This window comes from Paroedura picta, chromosome 8, assembly GCF_049243985.1.
Source record: "Paroedura picta isolate Pp20150507F chromosome 8, Ppicta_v3.0, whole genome shotgun sequence".
Classification (NCBI taxonomy): Eukaryota; Metazoa; Chordata; class Lepidosauria; order Squamata; family Gekkonidae; genus Paroedura; species Paroedura picta.
The window spans coordinates 103,591,509-103,611,086 of NC_135376.1; the positions used below are offsets into that span (position 1 = coordinate 103,591,509).

Sequence of the window (19,578 nt, forward strand, 5' to 3'; positions counted from 1 at the left end):
GGTGCCAGGATGCCCCCCCCCCGGACACGGAACCCACCCGGGAGTCACAAAAGAGAGGCGGGCGGGAAGGGGGGCGGCTGCTTGGCGAGGAAAGCAGCAAGTAGCCGGGGGGAATGCGCTCTGGAGTGTGAAATTGCAGCCCGTGGAGCACCATATTGTACCACAAGCTCTCCCAAAGTCCTCCTCCTCCGACGTGACCGCGGGGGCAGCGCAGTAAGAGGCGGCACGGAGAAGGGGGGTGGGGGGGGGCTTTCTCGAAAAAAAGGCTCCAGCCTTTCAGGAGTCCTGAAGCAGAGTGGAAAGGACCCGCGCCACCCTTGCCCTGCCCGGTCGGGCTGGGGCCTCGAAGAGAGCGACTGTTGACTCAGAAGTCTGCTCTGAGCCGCCCCCGCGGGCTGACTCCCCGGAAAGCGCACAGCCGCCCCCGTGTCTTTCGAGGCCTGCAGAGCCGGCTTCGAGTGAATGGGGACGGGCCCCGCTTCCGGTCGGCGGCGTCTCAGGCACAGCCTCACCTGCCCTCCCCGCCTCCCCCCTGCGCAGAGCCACTAGATGGACGAGGAGCAAGTCCAGGCCGGAGCACGGGGCAACTCGGAAGGCTTCCAGGCGGCGGGCGGGGTCGGGGTCGGGGTCGGGGGTCCGAGTCCGAGGAGGAAGGGGGTCGGGGTCTGACACCGGGCATGATGCGGGCCGCTTTGGCCGCCCGCAGTGGGGCTGGGCGCTGGGTGGATCCCGGGCGAGTGGGCCTGATCCGCTGGGCCGGGGCGGTAACGAAGACGAGGCGCGGCTCGCTCTCCCCCAACTGCCTCCGAGGTTTCTTTTTCTCCTCGCCTGGAAATTTCCGCTGCCTCTTTTGAAGTGCAAATCCGCCAAGCTGGAAGGGGAGGGATGAAAAGGGCGGCCAGGAGACCCCTCTTTGAAAACAGAGAAAGAAGATCCGGGGGGGGGGGGGACACGAAGCAGCCAAGCCTGACGGGCCGGGAAAGGGTGTGTGGAGGGGACTGGGGAATTCCCCCCAAGGGGCTGAGCAGAGGAGGCGGGGAGGGGGCACCCAGTGCCTTCGGGGATTGAAATGGAGCCCTCCCGTTTCCTTCTGGGACGTCTGGCTCCGGAAGGGCCGCCTGGGCAGCGGGCCCGGCTGAGAGAGAAGCGTTGAGAGAGCCTGGCGGCCCCCCTGCCTGCCTGCCTGCCTCAGCCCCATCCGCGTCTCGGGCCGCCGCCCTGACGAGCCCCACTGGTCCGCCCCACTTCCCCTCCGGACACGGAGGACCGGCCCTTCCTCGGAGTGGCTGGCCTGGGGCGGCGTGGGAAGGGGGGGGCCGGGGGCGGTAAGAGGCGGCCCTGCCGTGGTCTGGCGAGCAAGTCGGAAACGCTCCGCTCCGTCTAAGGGGTGCCCCAGTTTCCTTTCGGAGAGGCGGGATAGGTCGGAGTCTGCCCCTCCCGCCCCCAGCCCAACGACTGGCGTGAGTCTGTCTTAAGTGGCTTTTCGGAGGAGAAGTCTGAAACTTTTCCCTCTGGATCGCCTTGCGGCGGCCCTTCCACAAAAATCAAACCGCGGAGCGCCATCTACAGGCGCAGCTGGGGAAGACCCGCGTCCTCTTTCCTGCCCTCCCCGGCCTGGACTGGATTCGGAACTCCTCACGCCTGCCCCCCCCCCGAGCCGGACCAAGGCTGCCCCCCTCCCCACGTCGCCCCCCGGCCTGGCCGGGAGCAGGGCGACGGGAGAAGGACCTTCGGTCTACCCGCCTCAAGGCCGCCTCCCTGGAGGGGCGGGGGTGGGGGGCTCCGGCTGTGCAGAGGTGCAGGCGAAGGGCCGGGCGCCCGGGAGAATCTGCAAATTGCTTTCCGGTGAACCAGACGCGCCCGCTGGCAGCTTCGTTAGATGAAAAGTTTGCGCGTTCAGACCATTTCCTTTGCCCTCGTGGGCCCGGATATTTGCGCCTCCGCGTGCTTGACACAGGCGCATGAGCATGCATGTTTGTGTGGATGTGTAAGAAGAAGAGACCCCAGCCGTGGCCGCACAGTGGGTTTCTCCCCCCCCCGCACCGCCCGCACGTGGGTGGCCGCGGCCTCCTCAGCCGGCGCTCTGGTCCCTCCCGGGCTGGGCATCGGCCGGCGACCCCGACGGCAGGCGGGGCTGCTGTGGCTCGCCGAGGCCCCACGAACTCCGCGGCCGAAGGGCCGGCCCCGAGAACGGAGGCGAGCCGGAGCCAGCGAAGAGCCGCCCGGGAGGCCCATCTTGCGTGCGGGCCACTCTCGCCTCCTCTGGTCGTCCCACAAAGAGGTTCGTTGGCGCCTGACTGGGGGCGGGGGGGGGGCAGGCAGGAGGGCCCGGGACTAGCAGGCCGGCAGGGCTCCGGACCCCTCCCGCGGGGGGCGAAGACACCTCGGCGTTTGGGGGGGGGAAGGGCCACAAAAGTGGGGGGGGGGAACACGTCAACATGGCCCCCCAGTCAAACGGGAAGGAAGCCTCACTCGCGCGCCCCGCTTCAGGCCTGGCTGCTTTTCAAGGGGGCACCGGAAGCCCCCCCCCTCCGCGGGAGCCCCCTCGCGCCTCCGAGGCCCGAAGGCCGAGCCGAGGCGCAGGGACCGGGGCTGCTCAGAACCGCCAACTTCGGGGCCCCCGCCCAATCCTGAGCCCCGCCCCACCCGAAGGTGCCCTCTGGGGCCCAGGAGACGCGGCGCTGCCTGGCCGGCTCCTGACGGGGCTCCCGGGGCGGCAGAATCCCGCAGCCGGAGGCCCCAAACGGACCGCGTTGCCGGGCATGGCGGGCGGCTGAAGCTCCGCGGGCCTGGTCCGGAGGAGCTTCCCGGAGCGAGTGGCTCGGGCCTGCGGGCGGGCGGGCGGGCGGGCGGGCGGGGGAGGCTGCGTGCCCTCCTCTCACCCCGGCACTTTTTTTGGGGGGGGGGCAATCCGGGGCGCGGCGCCCGGACGAATCAGAGAGTGGTGGAATCTATTGCCTTTGTCTGACAAGTCATCCATCTCGCCGCCCGCCCGCCCGCCCGCCCGGCGAGAGGAGGAGGAGGAGGAGGAGGAGGAGGAGGAAGAGGAGGGCGGGCGGGAGGGAGGGAGGGAGGGGGCGCTCTGGCGGGGGCTTTGCCGCTTTTAGAGCCAGAGACACTGGCGGCGGGCGCGCCATTCTCCCGGCACTGCTCGTGGCAAGCACATCCCGCCTGGTGCCGAGACCGAGGCGAGGGGGCGGGAGGGGACAGCCAGGCTCGGGAGGAGGAGGAGGAGGAGGAGGAGGAAGACCAAGTGGAGAAGGAGAAGGAGGAGGAGGAGGAAGAGGAAGAGGCGCCCCGGCCCGGATCCGCCGGCCTCCGCAATGTCGCGCACCTGCCCCGGCCCCGCCGGCCTCTGAGCGCCGCCGAAAGTTCCTGCGCCTCCCCGGGCAGGGCAGGGCAGGGCAGGGCGCCGCCGTCCGAGGCCTCCCGCCGCCCCCCCTCGCCTGCCGGCCCCCTCGCCTGGCTGCGTCTCGCCGCTTCCCGCGGCGGCTGCCCTGCGACCCGATTCTCCCCCAAGTGCTGAAGTTGGACCGGCGCGGCGACACGGCGGCATCCGCCGACTTCTTCCCCTTCTTCTGCCTCCCCATGGATATGCACTGCAAGGCGGACCCCTTCTCCGCGATGCACCGTGAGTACCGGCCGCAGCCTCCCCGGAGAGCCCCCGCGGGCGACCTCCCCGCCGCCCCGGCCCGCTCCCGCTCCCGCTCCGAAGACGCGGCCTTCGTTCTGCGCCAGGAGCCCACCTGGCGGAAGGCGGCTCCGGCCCCAACCCCAGGCCGCGCGCCGAGCCCCGCCGACCCTCCGCTCCTGCCTGGCCGGCGCCCTGAGCCGAGCCGCGGCTTAGAGGAGCGCGGAAAGCCTCCCCGCTGGCGGAAGGTGGCAGGTGTAGGGCAGGCCGTCCCTCGCCAGGAATCCCGCACGGCCTCGCTCCCTTGCCCAAGATCTCCAGGCCCCCTCGCCTCGGCCGCCGAGAAGGGTCCGAAAAGGGAGTTCAAGACCGGTCCGCTCAATGCCGCAGCCCGGCCCCTCTCGCTTTCCCTCCCCCGCCTTGTTTTTTTGGGGCGGGGGGTAGGGGTAGGGGGGCTGCGTTAGATTCTCCCCTCCGTGGCCTCTATTTCACCTGCATTCTGACACACTCCGGAGTCGTTTCGGTCTAAGGCCGACTGCAGAGAGGTGAAACTCGCCGCATTCACTTTCGATCTTTATTCCTGTGATCGAATTTTTCCTTTTCTACACTTAAAAAACAAAGGCAAAGAAGGAATCCGTTTATGGAGTTTTAAAAACATAAAAAGAGGGAGAGACGGCTAGGACCAAGCCAGAAAATGAATAATTAAGATCAGTTTGTAAGTTTTGTTATCTGTAACTTTTAAAGCATAAAATTAATAGAAAGAAAGAAAGAAAGAAAGAAAGAAAGAAAGAAAGAAAGAAAGAAAGAAAATGTTCAGATTTATATGAATTTTAAGAGAGGAAAATTTTGGAAATCAGGCCACAAGTAACCCGAATACCTTTGATAAAATGGTTTCCTAAGCAGCGCTGTGTGGATTTTTAAAAAAATGAATATATTTTGAAGCCCATTTCTATTTAACTGCGTAGAGATGTCTTTGTGCCTGACTGTCGCCCGTTTTACAAAACGGAGCTAAAATGTCTATATAATTGAATTTGAAAATCTGCTCAGCGCCCTGATCCCTGCACTCTGACATCCGGAATCCTTCCCCATTAATGCCGCAGGTCCTTGGAGCTGAGCTTTCCCTTTTGACCAAGTGCCCTTCGGAGCAGGAAGAAGAATTTCGGCTCCTTGGCTGAGCCGATGGGCGCCTCTAGTACAAAGGGAAGGACAAGAGCCGAAATGCGGGTCTTCACCTGGCCAAGGTGAATTCAAAGCACCCCGCAGTGTGTGGCGAGGGAGACGCAGGTGCAAATAATCTGAATTATTAATCCCTTAATCTTTTTTGCATCTGTTGCCTGTTAATACTCTGTAACGCGAGTTATCAAAGGTGCTTTGAATTATTCAGGCAGGAGGCGCGGGAGAAATTGCTTGCCGGTAACTTTAGAGGCGACATCTGCAAGCGGGAACCCACACAAATGAAGGGGACCGGCGGGCAGGAAGCCGGGCCGCTCCACCCCCCCCCCCACTCAGGAACACGATCTGAAATTCCCTTTGGACCCTCCCAGTGCCGGGACACCGAACACAAAGCGGGGCGGAGGGGGGGAGGAGAAAGAGACGAGGGAGATGCCGGGCCAGGCCTGTGGGGTGGGCGGGGGGGGGGGGACTCGGTTCGCGCAGAAGGGGCCGGGATCGATCGCGGGGACCCTGCGAGTTTCCAGTAAGTTCAGAGGGCCCATAAGTCAGTGTCATGGGGGGGGGGGGTGGCCGGCAAGAGGGACTCCGAAAAATACAAACAAGTCATTTTTCAGCAAGCCGCAAACGCGAAGTGAGATCTCTCTTTTTTCTCACCGCTCTCCCACCCCCCTTGGAACGAGGTAAGGCCAGGGCTCTGCTAGGGTGATGGGGGGGGGGTCGCTCCAGAGACATCCCACCCCCCATACGCACAGATCGCTACTCCAAGCCGGCCCACTTCAGCAGGCGGGACGCCTCGTCCCCCGGATCGCTTGGACGGCGGATCGGGCTGCGCATCGTGAAGCCTCCGAGGCCAAGGGCAGGCGGGCAGACAGAAAACCGAAGGCTGGAGGAGCACCCCCTCCCCCCCCCCGAGCCTGGCAGACCCTCGCCCAAAATCCGGCCTCCAAATCGCCTCTAGGAAATTCGGGCCTCGCTCCGGAGCCACCCAATCTGAGTTATTACATGTTTAAAGCACCCAGATTGTGAAGGAGAAAGAAAGAAAGAAAGAAAGAAAGAAAGAAAGAAAGAAAGAAAGAAAGAAAGAAAGAAAGAAAGAAAGAAAGAAAGGGGTTTTAAAATAAACAAAATAGGAAAAGAAACTCCTTACAAATTAAACAGAGCATGCCGACTATGCGTTAGATTATCCCCCTCTCCCCGGGTTATATATATATATATATAATATATATATATATATATATAAATTATATAATATATATAAATATTATATATTATATATATATTCTGGCATCTTCTTATATATATGATCAACAAGGAAGGAAGGAAGGAAGGACGGACGGACGGGCATGGTGTCGAAACAAGCTGTAAACAGCTTCCATCCAATTTTATCTCTGCGTCATTTAATACGCCATTCTGTAAGGCAGGGAAATATTAAATTCGCGGGGAAGGGGGTTTGCATAGCTGAGCGGGCCTTTCCACACGCGAAAATATCCGGCTGGCCTTTTGGGTCCCCGAACCGGCCCCGAGAGGAAGGCGGCCTGCGGCGGGTTTTCCGCCTGTGCCGGCGGGAGCCGTGGGGTGGATGGGGGCTGGGGGGGGGGGAGATTTATCCTCCTCCTCTTGGGGACCTCAGATGCAGGAAGGGAGAGTCCCCCGGCTGGGCAGAAAAGGCTTCCGGAGGGTGCCAAATCCCTTCCTTCCTTCCTTCCGCCCCCTCCCGCCCCCCCCCGAAGAGCTGCCCCGACTAACGGCTGTTTGTGTGTGTGTGTGTGTGTGTGCGTGCGTGCGCGCGTGTCTGTCCGTCCGTCCGTCCGTCCCTGTGTCCCCGTGTGGGCTTGCGTGTGGCGTGCCTGGCTTTGTGTGCGTTTTGTTCTCTCTCCCCAGCAGGGCACGGGGGTGTCAACCAGCTCGGGGGGGTGTTTGTGAACGGCAGGCCCCTGCCGGACGTGGTGCGGCAAAGGATCGTGGAGCTGGCCCACCAGGGGGTGCGACCCTGCGACATCTCGCGCCAGCTGCGGGTCAGCCACGGCTGCGTCAGCAAGATCCTGGGCAGGTAAGGCCGGGCCCCTCGCCGCCGGGCCCCTTCGCGCGTGCGAGCCGCCGCGAGTCCGCCTTGCCCCGGGGCTGCTGCTGCGGGGGGGGGGGCGGCGGCGAGAGGCCAGGCGCCGCTCGCCGCTTTAATTGTCTGGCACTATCTTGAAACAGGCTCCTGCTGCGGGTTCGGAAAGAGGGCGAAAAGCACAGACCCGAACCGCGCGCCACCCCCTGGGCTGTGAGACCATCCGGCAAGTCTCCCTTCCCCGCGCCCTCCTCTCTCGCCGCCCCCAGGTCAGCAGCACCCAGCGGCCGCCCGGCCGCCCACCCCGGGTCACCGCCGGCCTTTGGCAGAGCGGAGCTCCGAGGACGGGGAGGGGGAGGCGCCCGAGAGCGCGGGGGCGCGGGGGGAGGAGTTGACCCCGGCCAGGGACAGACCCCGACCGCTTGGCCATGCCACACACAGCCCCCCCCCCCACACACACACACGCCCACACCCCTGTGCCCAGGAGGAGAGGAGGAGAGGCGCTCGTTTGGCGAAGGGGGGAGGGAACGCCGAGGAGGGGCCGGGGGTCGTGGCGGGGGTGGGCGGGGGCCTGGAATCAAAGAGCCCCTCTTGAGCCACCGGGCGGACGGGCGGGCCCCTGCTCCCTCGCCCCCTCTCCCCGCCCCCGAGAGGGCCTCCTTTGCAGGGGGCCTGGAGGGCCAGGGAGGGCCTTTGCTTCCGACCCAGGGCGCGGGAGTCTGCCCGCAAGCTTACTGGGGCCACCGTCCCCTCCCCTCCCGCGCCGAGGTCCGGGCGAGCGTTCTTCGCGAGGGGTCGGGAGCGTCTGAGGCCAGGCGGCCGTCTTGGGAGCGCACGGGCTGACCTCGCTTTGCCCCGGCAGGTACTACGAGACCGGCAGCATCAAGCCGGGCGTCATCGGCGGCTCCAAGCCGAAGGTGGCCACTCCCAAAGTCGTGGATAAAATTGCGGAATACAAGAGGCAAAACCCCACCATGTTCGCCTGGGAGATTCGCGACCGGCTACTGGCCGAGGGCATCTGCGACAACGACACGGTCCCCAGCGTCTCCTCCATTAACAGGTAAGAGGCCCGGCCCGGCCCGGCCCGCCTTTGCAGCGCTCGGGCTCGCTCGGCGCCCTTCTGGGCCGCCCCCGCCGCGAGGCACGAGGGTCCGTCGGGAGCGCCTCCCGGGGAATGCCCGGCCTCTGCTTCGCCTCGAAGGGAGGGGAGGGGAGGGGACGGGGGGAGGGGGCCGAGGCCCCCACCCCCACCCCCACCCCCCACCGCCCCTCACCCTCTCCCAGGCGGCGCGGCGTGGTGCTTGCTTTCTGGGCGGCGGCGGGGACTGTCTGGCCAGGTGGGCCTCTTCGGTTTGCTTGCGCCGGACCCGGCGGGGGAGGGAGGGAGGGGGGGAGGGAGGGGGCGGCGTTGGGCTCGCTCAACTTTCGGTCGATTGCTGGCGACAGGGAAATCCTCGGGAACGCCCCCCCCCCCCGTTCTCGCGTGTGTGGCGGGGGCGGCTGTGTGGGGTTGGCCCGTCCCTCGCTGTCCCCTGCCGGCCGCCCTCGTGCTGCGGCGCCCGTCGGAGCGAGGCCCGAGTGGCGGCCGGGGCAGGCCAGGGCAGGGAGCTCGTCGGTGGGAGCGGAGAGCGAGCCTGGCGCGTCGCCGCTTGTGGCTGGGGCGTCGGGACAGGCCTGCGGGGGAGTCGGAAGACGTGAGGCTGCGGGGAGGGGCCGCCGGGCCTTTCGCGCGCTCTCTGCAGGTGTTGGGCCGTGCGGGCGGAAGGGCCGCGTTGCGTGTTCCCTGCGGGGCGGGCGGCAGAAGCGGCTGGGCGTCCTGCTGAGCCAGGTCAGGCGGGGAACCGGGCCTTTTGCTTTGCATTTTAATTCCTGTGGTCTCAGTGGAATAATTTGGGGCGCTGGCAGGCATCTTCCTCGCTGACATCCTCCAGCTGTAGCTTAGCGGTTTGGGAAACGGTGGAATTCTCCCGAATCCCCTCAAAAACAGCCGGCGAAATTAAATGGGGGAACGTCCCGTCGACGGTCGTCATGCTCTGCTCGGGGCCGCCTGAATGCAAAGGCCGAGTAAGCGATGGGCGGAGGGACCCAAGACGGGGGGGGGGGCGGATTCTGGGCCCCCTCCTGAAACGCAGCCCTTGGCTCCTCTCCAGAAGAGCCAGCGGCCATGGATCTCTTGGGAACCCTCCTGGCCGGGGGCAGAAAAGTGGCCGAGGCTTGAGAAGGGGGGCCGGCGGGCGGGCGGGTGGCGGAGGGGGCATCCCGGGGAAGCGGCCAATGCGGGGCTCCTCGGGGGACTTGTGCGCACTCTGCCACTCTGTGAGGAGGAGACCTGCTGTACCCAGGGCACGCCCCCCCCCCCCCGTGTGTGTGTGAGAGGGAGTGTTTAGGGGGGGAGAGGCGGTGTGGCAACCGCAGGTGCAAACTATTCCTTAGCTGCCGGGTGCCCCGGCAATTGTGTGCCGCCCATCTCTCGATGCTGCAGCCCTCAGCTGTGACCGTGGGTCATTTGGGGCGGGGGACGAGCCCCTTCCCGTTCTCCCTTTGGTCGCTGCCCCGTGTTGACCCCAATGGGTGGCCGGTGGGTGGCCGAGGGGGTCCTTCCCGGGCTCTCGCCGGGCTCCGGCTCAGGGGAGACGGCATTTGTCCAACCTGCCCTGAAATGAGGTGGATGCGGCCGGCACCCCTGGCCAAGGCCTGGAAGGGCACGCTAGAAATGCCCCCACACCCTTCCCCTCGGAGGTGACTCTCCCTCCCCCTCCCCAGTCGAGGGCAGGGGCAGGGTGGGGCTGGCGGCACAGTTGAGCCTCCGTGGGGATCCTTTCTCGCCTGCGTCTCCAGCTCCCCTCCCCCCCCCCCCGTCCCTCGCTGTCCCTCGAGCCGCCCATCTGCGGTGTCCTTCAGCTCCTCGCGAGGAATGGCCAGCCTGCTCCGCCCGAATCTCTCCGAGGCAGGGATTGGGACCACGCCTGAGGCTTCCTGGCCAGCCCGGCCTGCGCGGGGATGGCGCCGACATCTGGCCACGTCTGCCTCTGCCTCATGGGCCACCTGTCTGGAGACGGGAGTGTCCGGCGAGGGTCGCCCCGCTGGGGGTCTGGGCTGAGCCTCCTCCAACGGGCTCCTTCTGCCTTGAGGAGCCAGAGCCTCACACCTCACGGTGGCCCCCAGGCCTGGCCTCTGCAAGAGGTGCCCCTTTGGGAGCGAGGAGTCGGGCGCTGCCCTCGGGCAAGCAGGCAGGCAGGCAGGGACTCCCTGGGGTGCACAGGCCACACTCCGGCCCGTGCCGGGGGCACCACGAGGGCAGGCCGGCTGGAGTCCTCCCGAGACCATGGCCGGCGCCCCCGCCCCCACCCCGGGCAACGGGGCCACTTCCCGGCTGCCTTCAGTGTCGCTGCTTGTCCCTCCTGAGCCGGACTCGCCTCACGGGCCCCCACTCCCCTCTTTCCCTGGCCCCGGGCGTTGCTTGGGCCGCTGGCGAAGGGACAGGCTTCCAGGGCCGCCCCGTCGCTGCCCTTTGAGAGCGGCCAGCTGCCCCCGACCCAACCCCCACCCTGCCAGCCCGCGCTCTCCCCTCCGGATCCCGGAGCACACTGGGCCACGGCGGCGGCGGCGGCTGGGTGCCCCCTTAGCAGGCAGCAGCTGTGGCTCGAGCCACCTGGGCGCCGGCAGGGCTCCCTTTGTCCCAGACAGTTCAAGGGTGCAACCACACTGGCCAGGCTGGCAGCAAGGGGGGGGGGGCTGCTGCTCACTCATTGTCCTGTGGGAGAGTTGGCAAAAGAATCCCCATCTCAAGAAGAAGAAGAGTTGGTTCTTATGGGCCACTTTTCCCTACCCAAAGGAGGCTCAAAGTGGCTTCCAGTCGCCTTCCCTTTCCTCTCCCCACAACAGACACCCTGTGAGGTGGGTGAGGCTGAGAGAGCCCTGAGATTCCTGCTGGGTCAGAACAGCTTTCTCAGTGCCGTGGGGAGCCCAAAGTCACCCAGCTGGCTGCTGGGTGGGGCAGGAGTGCGGAATCAAACCTGGCTTGCAAGATTAGAAGCTCCTAACCAGGACACCAAGCTGGCTCACCATGGTTTGCAGAGCAGCTTGGGATAGGAGGAAGAGACACCCAAGTGGCGGCCCTTGCCACAGACCTCCCCCGCCTCCCCGCACAGGCAGGCATCGACCTGGCCTGTGCTTCTTGCAAAACTCAGTGTGTGTTGGGGAGGGGGGGAGATGCTAATTCCACCAGCCATTAAGCTGCCCATCTTGAGGAACAGGAAACCTGAATGTCCCTACAGTGAGGGACTTATGGTTCCCCCCCCCCCCGCCCCTAAAAAGATATGTTCCAGCTGCTGCAATTTCCCTAATAGTCCAGGGTGACTTCTTGCAGTCAAGTGTTTATCAAGCAGGAGTGAAGGTGAGCCACAGTGATGGAGAGGGACCCCCCCCCCGCAAAAGTCTTTCTGTAGAGGGACCCCTCTGGGTGAATTAGGGGAATGAGGGCATTCGTGCAGCTGTGGGGGTGGAACAGGTTGCTTGGGTTGGGGGGGGGGCACCAGAAATATTCTCCTGCATTGTGGCTCCAAAACAAGCAGGCAGGCAGACAAACCTGGGATGCCTCTCTGGCGACTGGATCAGCCCTCCCCCCCCTCCACCGCCGCTGCCAAGAGCAGAGTTTGGGCCACAGTGCTGCAGTGAGGATAGAGCTCCCTCCCGCCCCAGCTTGATGTGCAAAACCTCCCCTGGACTGGTGTGTGGGGCCAGCCGGGTTGGGCTCCCACAAAGCGGGGAGCTTGCCTAGCATGGCCAGTCGGGCGGGCGGGCCCCAAGCGGTGGGATGGGGCACAAACTGGGTGGGGCAGGGATATGGCTGGGCACTGCGGGCCTTGTCCTGGGAGCCAAGGTCCCGTAGCTGCCCCCTGCCTGGGTGCTGGCTGCGAAAACCTGGGTGTCCAACAGCATGGCTGCCTTCTCCTTGACCTCCAGGGCAAACTGCTAGTAGGGGGTCAATGGGCTACTTAGGGGGCTTGTCGCAGGAAATCCTGGGCCTCCCCCACCCCCCACAATTGCAACAAGGGCTCCTGCATCCCTGGAAGCCTGGGAGGAGCTGCAGGGCCTGCGCATGGCATGCGGCAGTCCTGTGCCTCTTGGGTACAGTGTGCTTCTTCCCAAACCGTTGAGTTCAGGTTGGCACAAGACAGGTGTGAAATGTGCCTAGAAGAGGGGTAGGAAATGGGCAAGGATATCAGGAGAGGCCTACATCTACCTTGTGGGGAGGACAATAGAACCAGAGTCCATGAGCACCTTTGAGACCAACAAAGATTTACTCAGGGTGGGAGCTTTTGAGTCAGACGAAGAGTGCTTGCACTCGAAAGCTCACGCCTTGAATAAATCTTAAAGGTGCCTGACTGGACTCTGGTTTTATTGTGCTGCTTCAGGCCAACACGGCTGCCCCTTTGAACCTGTCTTTGTGGGGAGGAGAATCCCCTCAGAAGCAGCTCTGAGGAAACAAACATCAGACTGAGCTGCAAGAAGATGGGCCATTTCCAGTTTCCAAACTATACTGACTTGTCTGGAGGGGGTGACTGTGTGACTTTGTGAACACAAGAGATTCCCAGGGCCGTGAAATAAAGAGCCCCCCCCTGGATTTCGTTCCCTCCCCCCCCCATGGGTGATCCAGAAGGTTCCAGGGCAGAAGGCGCGGGGGGGGGGGGGAGCAAGGGGGTTGTCTTACCGGGCTTTGCCCAGCAGGGGGCAGTGCTCCGTGCTCTGCTTCCTCTCCTAAGAGTTCAGAGCCAGGCTGGGGGGGGGGGGGGGGGCTTAAGATCTGGACGTGCTGCTGGGATCACAGCAGGCAGGACAAAAGAGGGAAGGAGGTCCGGTCCTTGAGCAAAGCCACACAGACAGCAAATGGGGCAGCCAGTTACAGCGTAGGAGCACAAGGAGGTCCCTTGACGGGGGAGACGGGGGAGGTCCCTTGACGGGGGAGACTCCCAAATGCCAGACTGCCGAATTCAGAAAGGATCACAGTTCCGGGGAGGTTACCTCGTCTCCTTGGGAAACGTGTCGGTGAATGCAAAGAAAAATATTCAGTCCCTACATGGAAAAGAGTTGTGCTGAATATCTATTGATTTACAAGATTTCTGCCCTGCCTTTCTGCCCAGTCAGGACCGCCAAGGTGAGCCTGTATACGGGCCCCTTCACAATCAGACAGGAAAGGAGCTCTCCCTTCTACTCAGCCCAAAGTCTGCTCTCAGCCCCACCTCCCTCACAGGGGGTCTGTTGTGGGGAGAGGAAAGGGAAGGCAGATGTAAACCTCTTTGAGACTCCTTCTGGTAGAGAAAAGCGGCCTATAAGAACCAACTCTTCTTCTTCTTCTTCTTCTTCTTCTTCTTCTTCTTCTTCTTCTTCTTCTTCTTCTTCTTCTTCTTCTTCTTCTTCTTCAGTAATATCATGGCTCTTTCAGCCTCCCCTCCCTCACAGGGTGTCTGTGGAAGAGAGGAAAGGGAAGGCGAATGAAAGCCGCTTTGAGACTCCTTCAGGTAGAGAAAAGCGGCATAGAAGAACCAACTCTTCTTCTTCTTCAGTAATCTCAGGGCTCTCTCAGCCTCCCCTCCCTCACAGGGTGCCTTTTGTGGGGGGAGGAAAGGAAAGGTGACTAGAAGCTGCTTTGAGACTCCTTCAGAGAGAGAAAAGTGGCATCTAAGAACCCTCCCAAACAGGGTATCTCTTGTGGGGAGAGGAAAGGAAAGGTGAATGAAAGCCTCTTTGAGACTCCTTTGGGCAGAGAAAAGTGGCATATAAGAACCAACTCTTCTTCTTCTTCTTCTTCAGTAATATCAGGGCTCTCTCAGCTATTAATCTCTCAGTTATTAATCTGTAAACAAAACCAACAAGATGAAACCGTCCATCTCATGGTCAGCGACAGCAGCAAAATTGCTCACCCTGACCCCAAAGACTGTAATGGTTAGGGATGGGCATGAAGCAACTCGTGGACAAAAGTTTGTGATGAATGTTGGCTGAGGCATAGTTTGTGAACAGATATATTTCCAGACCGACAGTTTCTGTCCAAACTAAAGCAACTGGGGAGGCAGAACTTGGGGGGTATGCTAGAAGAGCACCCAGGGGTCCCCTGCAACTTTGAAGTCTCCAGCTCATATAGGATCTGTTCTATAGATTCCTGAAGCCCCTGAACTCATGACTGTAATTTCTCCAGAAAAAATTGTCCTGCGTGCATCAGGAGGTAGAGGTGGGGGTGGGGGTGGGGGGCATAACTCAGACCCCATGAAGTGAATCCTCACCAGACTTGAAGGGCAGGTAGAAGACAATCAGCCGGAGATCCCCTGCAAGGATGGTGACTTTAGCATGCCAGGCAGGGCATTCTGTTGATTCATGAACCACACAAACTGAACCAGTGAAGGATATTAATAGGCTGACTTTGTGTCAAAGTCTTAATATCCTGAACGTCAGTGGAGTGCCTGGTTGGGCTGAGAAGTGCAGCGTGCGTCTGAGTGTGTGTGGTCACATAACAACAAAGAAAGAAAAATGCATTCCGGTTGGCTGAACTTCACTAATGTAAGATCTATTTATTAACAGACTTAATATCACACATAAAAAGGTAAACAAAAGATTCCTGTTCTAAATAGCCGGATGGCAAGAGATGCAGAATGCATCTCTGTGCCTTCCATGTTGTAGGCAGGGAGGATGGGGGGGGGGGGGGAGAGAGAGAGAGAGAGAGAGAGAGAGAGAGAGAGACTCTCAGGCAACAGGAAATTACCCTCTAGGGAAAGGTCAGTGAGATGAGAAAGGTGAGGGGCTAGTGTTCCTATCTGTCTCAGGCACTCTATGGGAAAGAGAGTTTCCTGTCAGAGTCTCCAGTGAGGATCTACTGCACAGAGAGCTAACACCCCCCCCCCAATGACTCCTTGACTTTAGTACTCAAGGTTCGTTTGTCTTCTAAGTTCTCTGAATCTGGGTTGGTCTTCACATCTAACAGCTTATCTTTCAGTGGGCATGTTGTGTGCGAGAGGGTCCTTCACATCAATGTGCTTGGTTTGATTCTGGGCGTCTTCTTGCTTAGAGGTCTATATGGATACAGCTTTTGTTGCCCAGGCAGTGGCCTCAGCAGGGTTCCGTCGGTGCCCAAGCCCTTTAGGAGCTGTGGAATCCATGGTAGCTCTTGGCAGCCGTGGGCAGCAGATGCATCTTCTGCGCCTGAGGTGGGTTTAGCCATTGTCTCTTGCTTGGCGCTGGCCCAGCTGATAAGGCCCCAAAAGATCAAGTAGCCACTTGTTGATTTCCATCTGAGAGATCACTTTCCCAATCAGTGTCAGTAAAGGTCCCAGTTTGGGGTTGCAACTAGTTGGTAGTTTAAGTTCTGCAGTTCCCTTTAAATATTGAGCATTTTTCTTAAGAGCAATACTGTCTTTCTGCACAAACAACCTGCTGCAGTGGAAACGTCTGTTCTAGAGATCATGGATATGTATAGAAGCTTACCTGTCTACCAGGTGGCAGAATCAAGGATGTCACAGAAAGGGTGGAAAGACTTGTACAGCCCAAGGACAGATGTCCCTTCCTGCTCATTCCCGTGGGGACGAAGGATACTGCCCAGTGCAGAGTGGAGCTTATGAAGTGAGTCTAGGTGGCCTCAGGGGGAGGGGAAGTGAAGGACTTGGGAGCACAGATGATGTTTTCTTGTCGGTTCTTCCTGTTAATGACCGAGGCATAGGAAGGGAAAGAAAAATCATGCAGATAAATGACTGGCTGCATCGTCGGAAAGGTCTGGGTTTTGGGACCGTGGATCATGCTACCGTGATGAGGCGCTTCTATCAGGAGATGGTTTGGACCTCACAAGGGTGGGGGAAAATGTCTTTGCAAAGAGTCTTGCAGACCTGGTGAGGAGGACAAAGTCCAATGGTGGAGCGAGATGTACATTCAATGACGATAACTGTAGATGGGAGCACTGCAGATGTAAAGGGAATGGCACATATGCAGGGAAAGTTCAAAAACGAAGAGCCTGGGATACTCGTATGAAGGATTGTGATGTCTCTATACTACTGCACAGAGTATGGGAAACAAGCGGAATGAACTAGAAGTCCTAATAAAGGAAGGGGACTATGATCTAATAGGCATTACAGAAACCTTTTGGGATAATTATAATTGTAAGGTTATTCACATGTTTATAGACTGTTTTATGTATTGTTCTTTGTTCTTATGTAAACCGCCCTGAGCCTCCGGGGAGGGTGGTATATAAATATAATACATATAATAAATAACTCTCATGACTGGAATAATAGGATTGAAAGGTACAACTTATATAAAGGGACAGACAAATAAAGAAAAGTGTGAGCATGACAGTTCAGCTGACAGTTTTGGGGTAAAAACAAAAACAAAGGAATAGGAAATAATAGTGGTATGATGGTGGGGGTCTGCTATAGACCTCGGGGCCAGGCAGAGGACTTGGATGAGATGCTCCTAGACCACATTACAAAGTTCTCAGAAAGTGGGGACCGAGTGGTCACAGGAGATTTCAATTACTCAGATATCTGTTGGAAGACCAGCTCTGCTAAAAATGAAAAGTCCAGTACATTCTTCACTTGTCTCCCTGACAACTTCATTTCCCAGAAAGTAGAGGGGGCAACCAGGGAGTCCAATATTTTAGACTTGATTCTCACCATTAGGGAAGAACTGGTTGATGAGGTAAAAGTTGTGGGTGTGCTTGGTAGTAGTGACCATGTGATCTTGGACTTGGGGGAGAGAAAAGCTGTACGTAGTCACACATACAGGCTGGAACTATAGAGAGCAAATTTTAACAAACTTAAAGTTATGTTGGGTGGAATCCTGTGGTCAGAAAAACTTAAGCAGATGGAAGCCCAAGAAGGTTGGGAGTTTCTCAAAAGTGAAGTACTGAAGGCACAATCACGGACAATTCCCTTGAGAATATAAACTGGGAGGAGCTTAAAGAAGCCAGAGTGGCTCCATAAACAAAAAAGTGCTCTTTAGTTATATTCAAAGTGAGAAAAAGAATAGGGACAAGGTAGGACCATTGCGGGGACAGAAAGTAGCATCGTAACAGTGATGATGAGAGGGCTGAATTGCTCAGTTCCTATTTCTCAGTCTTCTCTTGCAAAGGGAATAGTGCTCAACATGACAAAATAATTTCACTTGATGAGGGAGGGGAGTAGAAGTCTAGGATTGCTTTATGGGTAGTCCATAAACACCTCGTTTCTTTAAATGAAACTAAGTCCTCTGGGCCAGATGAATTACATCCAAGGGTACTAAAAGAACTTGCAGATGTAATTTCTGAGGCTCTGCCCATTATTTTTGACAATTCTTGGAGAACAGGTGAAGTGGCAGAAGAATGGAGGGAGCCAAAAGTTGTCTCTGTCCTTACAAAAGGGGAACAAGGAGGATCCAGATAACTATCAACCCATCAGCTTGACATCTATAGCTGGCAAAACTTTAGAACAAATCAGTCGGTCCTTGAGCAGCTAGAGTGGATGGCTGTAATTACTATGAGTCAGCATGGTTTTTTCTTTCTTTTCTTTTCTTTTCTTTTTTTGAGAAAGTTACTACATTGCTAGATGAGGGGAATCCAGTTTACCTTGGTTTACCTTGGTTTCAGTAAGGCTTTTGATAAGGTCCCACATGATATTCTTATTGACAAGTTGGTAAAATGCATTATGGATCCTATTACTGTTAGGTGAATCAAGAACTGGTCGACAGATCATGCCCAAAGGGTGCTTGTAAATGGCTCCTCATCTTCTTGGAGAGGAGTGATGACTGAAGTGCCTCAGGGATCTTGCTGGGCCCTGTGTTGTTCAACATATTCATGAATCATTTGGATGAAGGAATAGAGGAGATACTTATTAAATTTGCATGTGACACTAAACTGGGAGGGGTAGCAAACAAACCAGAAGACAGAATCAGGATACAGGATGGTCTTGACAGGCTGGAAAACTGGCCTAAAATGAATAAAATGAATTTAAATACTGATAAATGTAAAGTGCTTCATTTAGACAGGAAAAATCAGATGCATCACTATAGGATCAGCAAGACTTGTCTTGGCAGTAGTACGTGTGAAAAAGATCTGGAGGTCTTAGCAGATCATACACTGAACATGAGTCAGTAGTGTGACTTGGTGGCTAAAGAGGCAAACAGGATTTTGGGCTGTCTAAAAAGAAGTATCGTGTCCAGATCACGCAAGGTGATCTTACTGCTTTACTCCTCTCTGGTTCGGCCTCGCTTGGAGTCCTGGGTTCAGTTTTGGACACCACAACTGAAGAAGGATGTTGAGCACCTGGAGCGTATCTGTAGGAGGGCTACGAAGATGGTGACAGGTTTGGCGACCAAGTCATATGAGGAAAGGTTGAGAGAGCTTGGCCTTTTCACCCTGGAGAGAAGGTGACTAAGCAGTGATCTGATAATACATGAAGGGCTGTCTTATAGGAGATGGAGCAGAGTTGTTTTCTGTTGCCCCAGAGGGCCAGACCAGAACCAATAGGTTGAAATAAATTCAAAAGGATTTTCAGCTAAACATCTGGAAATAGTTCCTGACAGAGCAGTTCCTCCGTGAAACAGGCTTCCTCGGTAGGTGGTGGTTTCTCCTCCTTTGGAAGTTTTTAAGCAGAGCCTAGATCGTCATTTGACAGAAATGCTGATTTTATGGACTTAGATTGTGATTGGGTGAGTAGGAAGGGATGTGCCAGGGTTTGTCTCTTGTGGCCCTTCCTTTCATACCCAGGGAATTGCTGATCACCACTGTGGGATGGTAGGTGAATTCCCTCCAGGCGAGGCTGGAGATTTTGGGGCATGAAACTGGGGTCACTGTGGGTGGGCAGGTAGTTGTGAGTTCTTGCATTGTGCAGGGGGCTGGACTAGGTGACCTTGGAGGGACCTCCCAGTTCTATGGTTCTATGATTCTAGGGCTTGACGATATCTGACATTGTCAGCAGTGCACTCACATCTCTTTGCTTCACATAGGTGGCTTCCATGGGAGGAATTTTGATGGTTTAAAGGGGTCACCAAGACTTTAATTTTCTGCTCTTGGTAGGCGAGAAAACTCCCATATTCTCCTCTTTGTACTTGAAATCCTGGATAGAGGCTTATTGGTCTGAGATTCTTTCTCTCAGCTTCTTTGCTCTGATGATGCACAATCTGCTCACTGTCTTCTGGATTTCCATAAGCCAGAATCAAGTCACCTACATAAGCCAAGGTATGAGTCCATTTGCCGTTCTTGTACTTGGTGTACAGGCACAGGTGAGCCTCACTTCTTCTGAAGTCTGCTTGCAGCCACATGCCACTGAGGTTCATGCTGCAGGCTCTGGCAGAGGCTTTGAGCCCACAGATGCTCTCCTGCCGTTTGCAAGCGAGATCTGCTTGGTCTCTATCTATGAAGCCTGGCGGTGACTGCAGGTAGATTTCCTCTTTCAAACTACCCTGCGAGAAAGCAGTTATGGCATCCAGGAGGTCAACCTGGATGTTCTTGCTAGCTGCCACGCCTAAGACTAGTGTCCTCACTGGGGTGTGTTTCACAACTGGAGCAAAAGTTTCATCAAAGTCCACACGATATTTCTGTGCAAATCCCTGAGCAACGTCGGGCTTTGTAGCTCTGAGTCTCACGTTCTGCGTCAAGTTTCAGCTTAAAAAGCCTCCTACGGCCAATCGCTTTCCTTCCTGGAGGCAGCTCTGTCAGTGTCCCTGTGCTACTCTCGTGGGGAGAGCATATTCCTCCCAAGCT

General features: G+C 58.1%; 1 protein-coding gene across 13 annotated transcripts in view; it reads left to right on the forward strand.

Annotated features, from left to right (window-relative positions):
* Positions 1-1,084: 1,084 nt before the first annotated feature.
* PAX2 (paired box 2) overlaps positions 1,085-19,578 on the forward strand; it is a 125,336-nt gene continuing 106,842 nt past the window's right edge. For 3 of the 13 annotated variants that reach the window (XM_077351111.1, XM_077351116.1, XM_077351114.1), the window contains exons 1-3: positions 3,442-3,631; positions 6,686-6,854; positions 7,723-7,920. In XM_077351111.1, coding sequence (XP_077207226.1) covers positions 3,589-3,631; positions 6,686-6,854; positions 7,723-7,920 — 410 coding nt within the window. In that variant the 5' untranslated portion in view covers positions 3,442-3,588. Of the gene's footprint in view, positions 2,282-3,217; positions 3,632-6,685; positions 6,855-7,006; positions 7,130-7,722; positions 7,921-19,578 lie in introns of those variants that run through there. The other 10 variants (XM_077351113.1, XM_077351112.1, XM_077351106.1 and 7 more) reach the window with 9 other exon arrangements.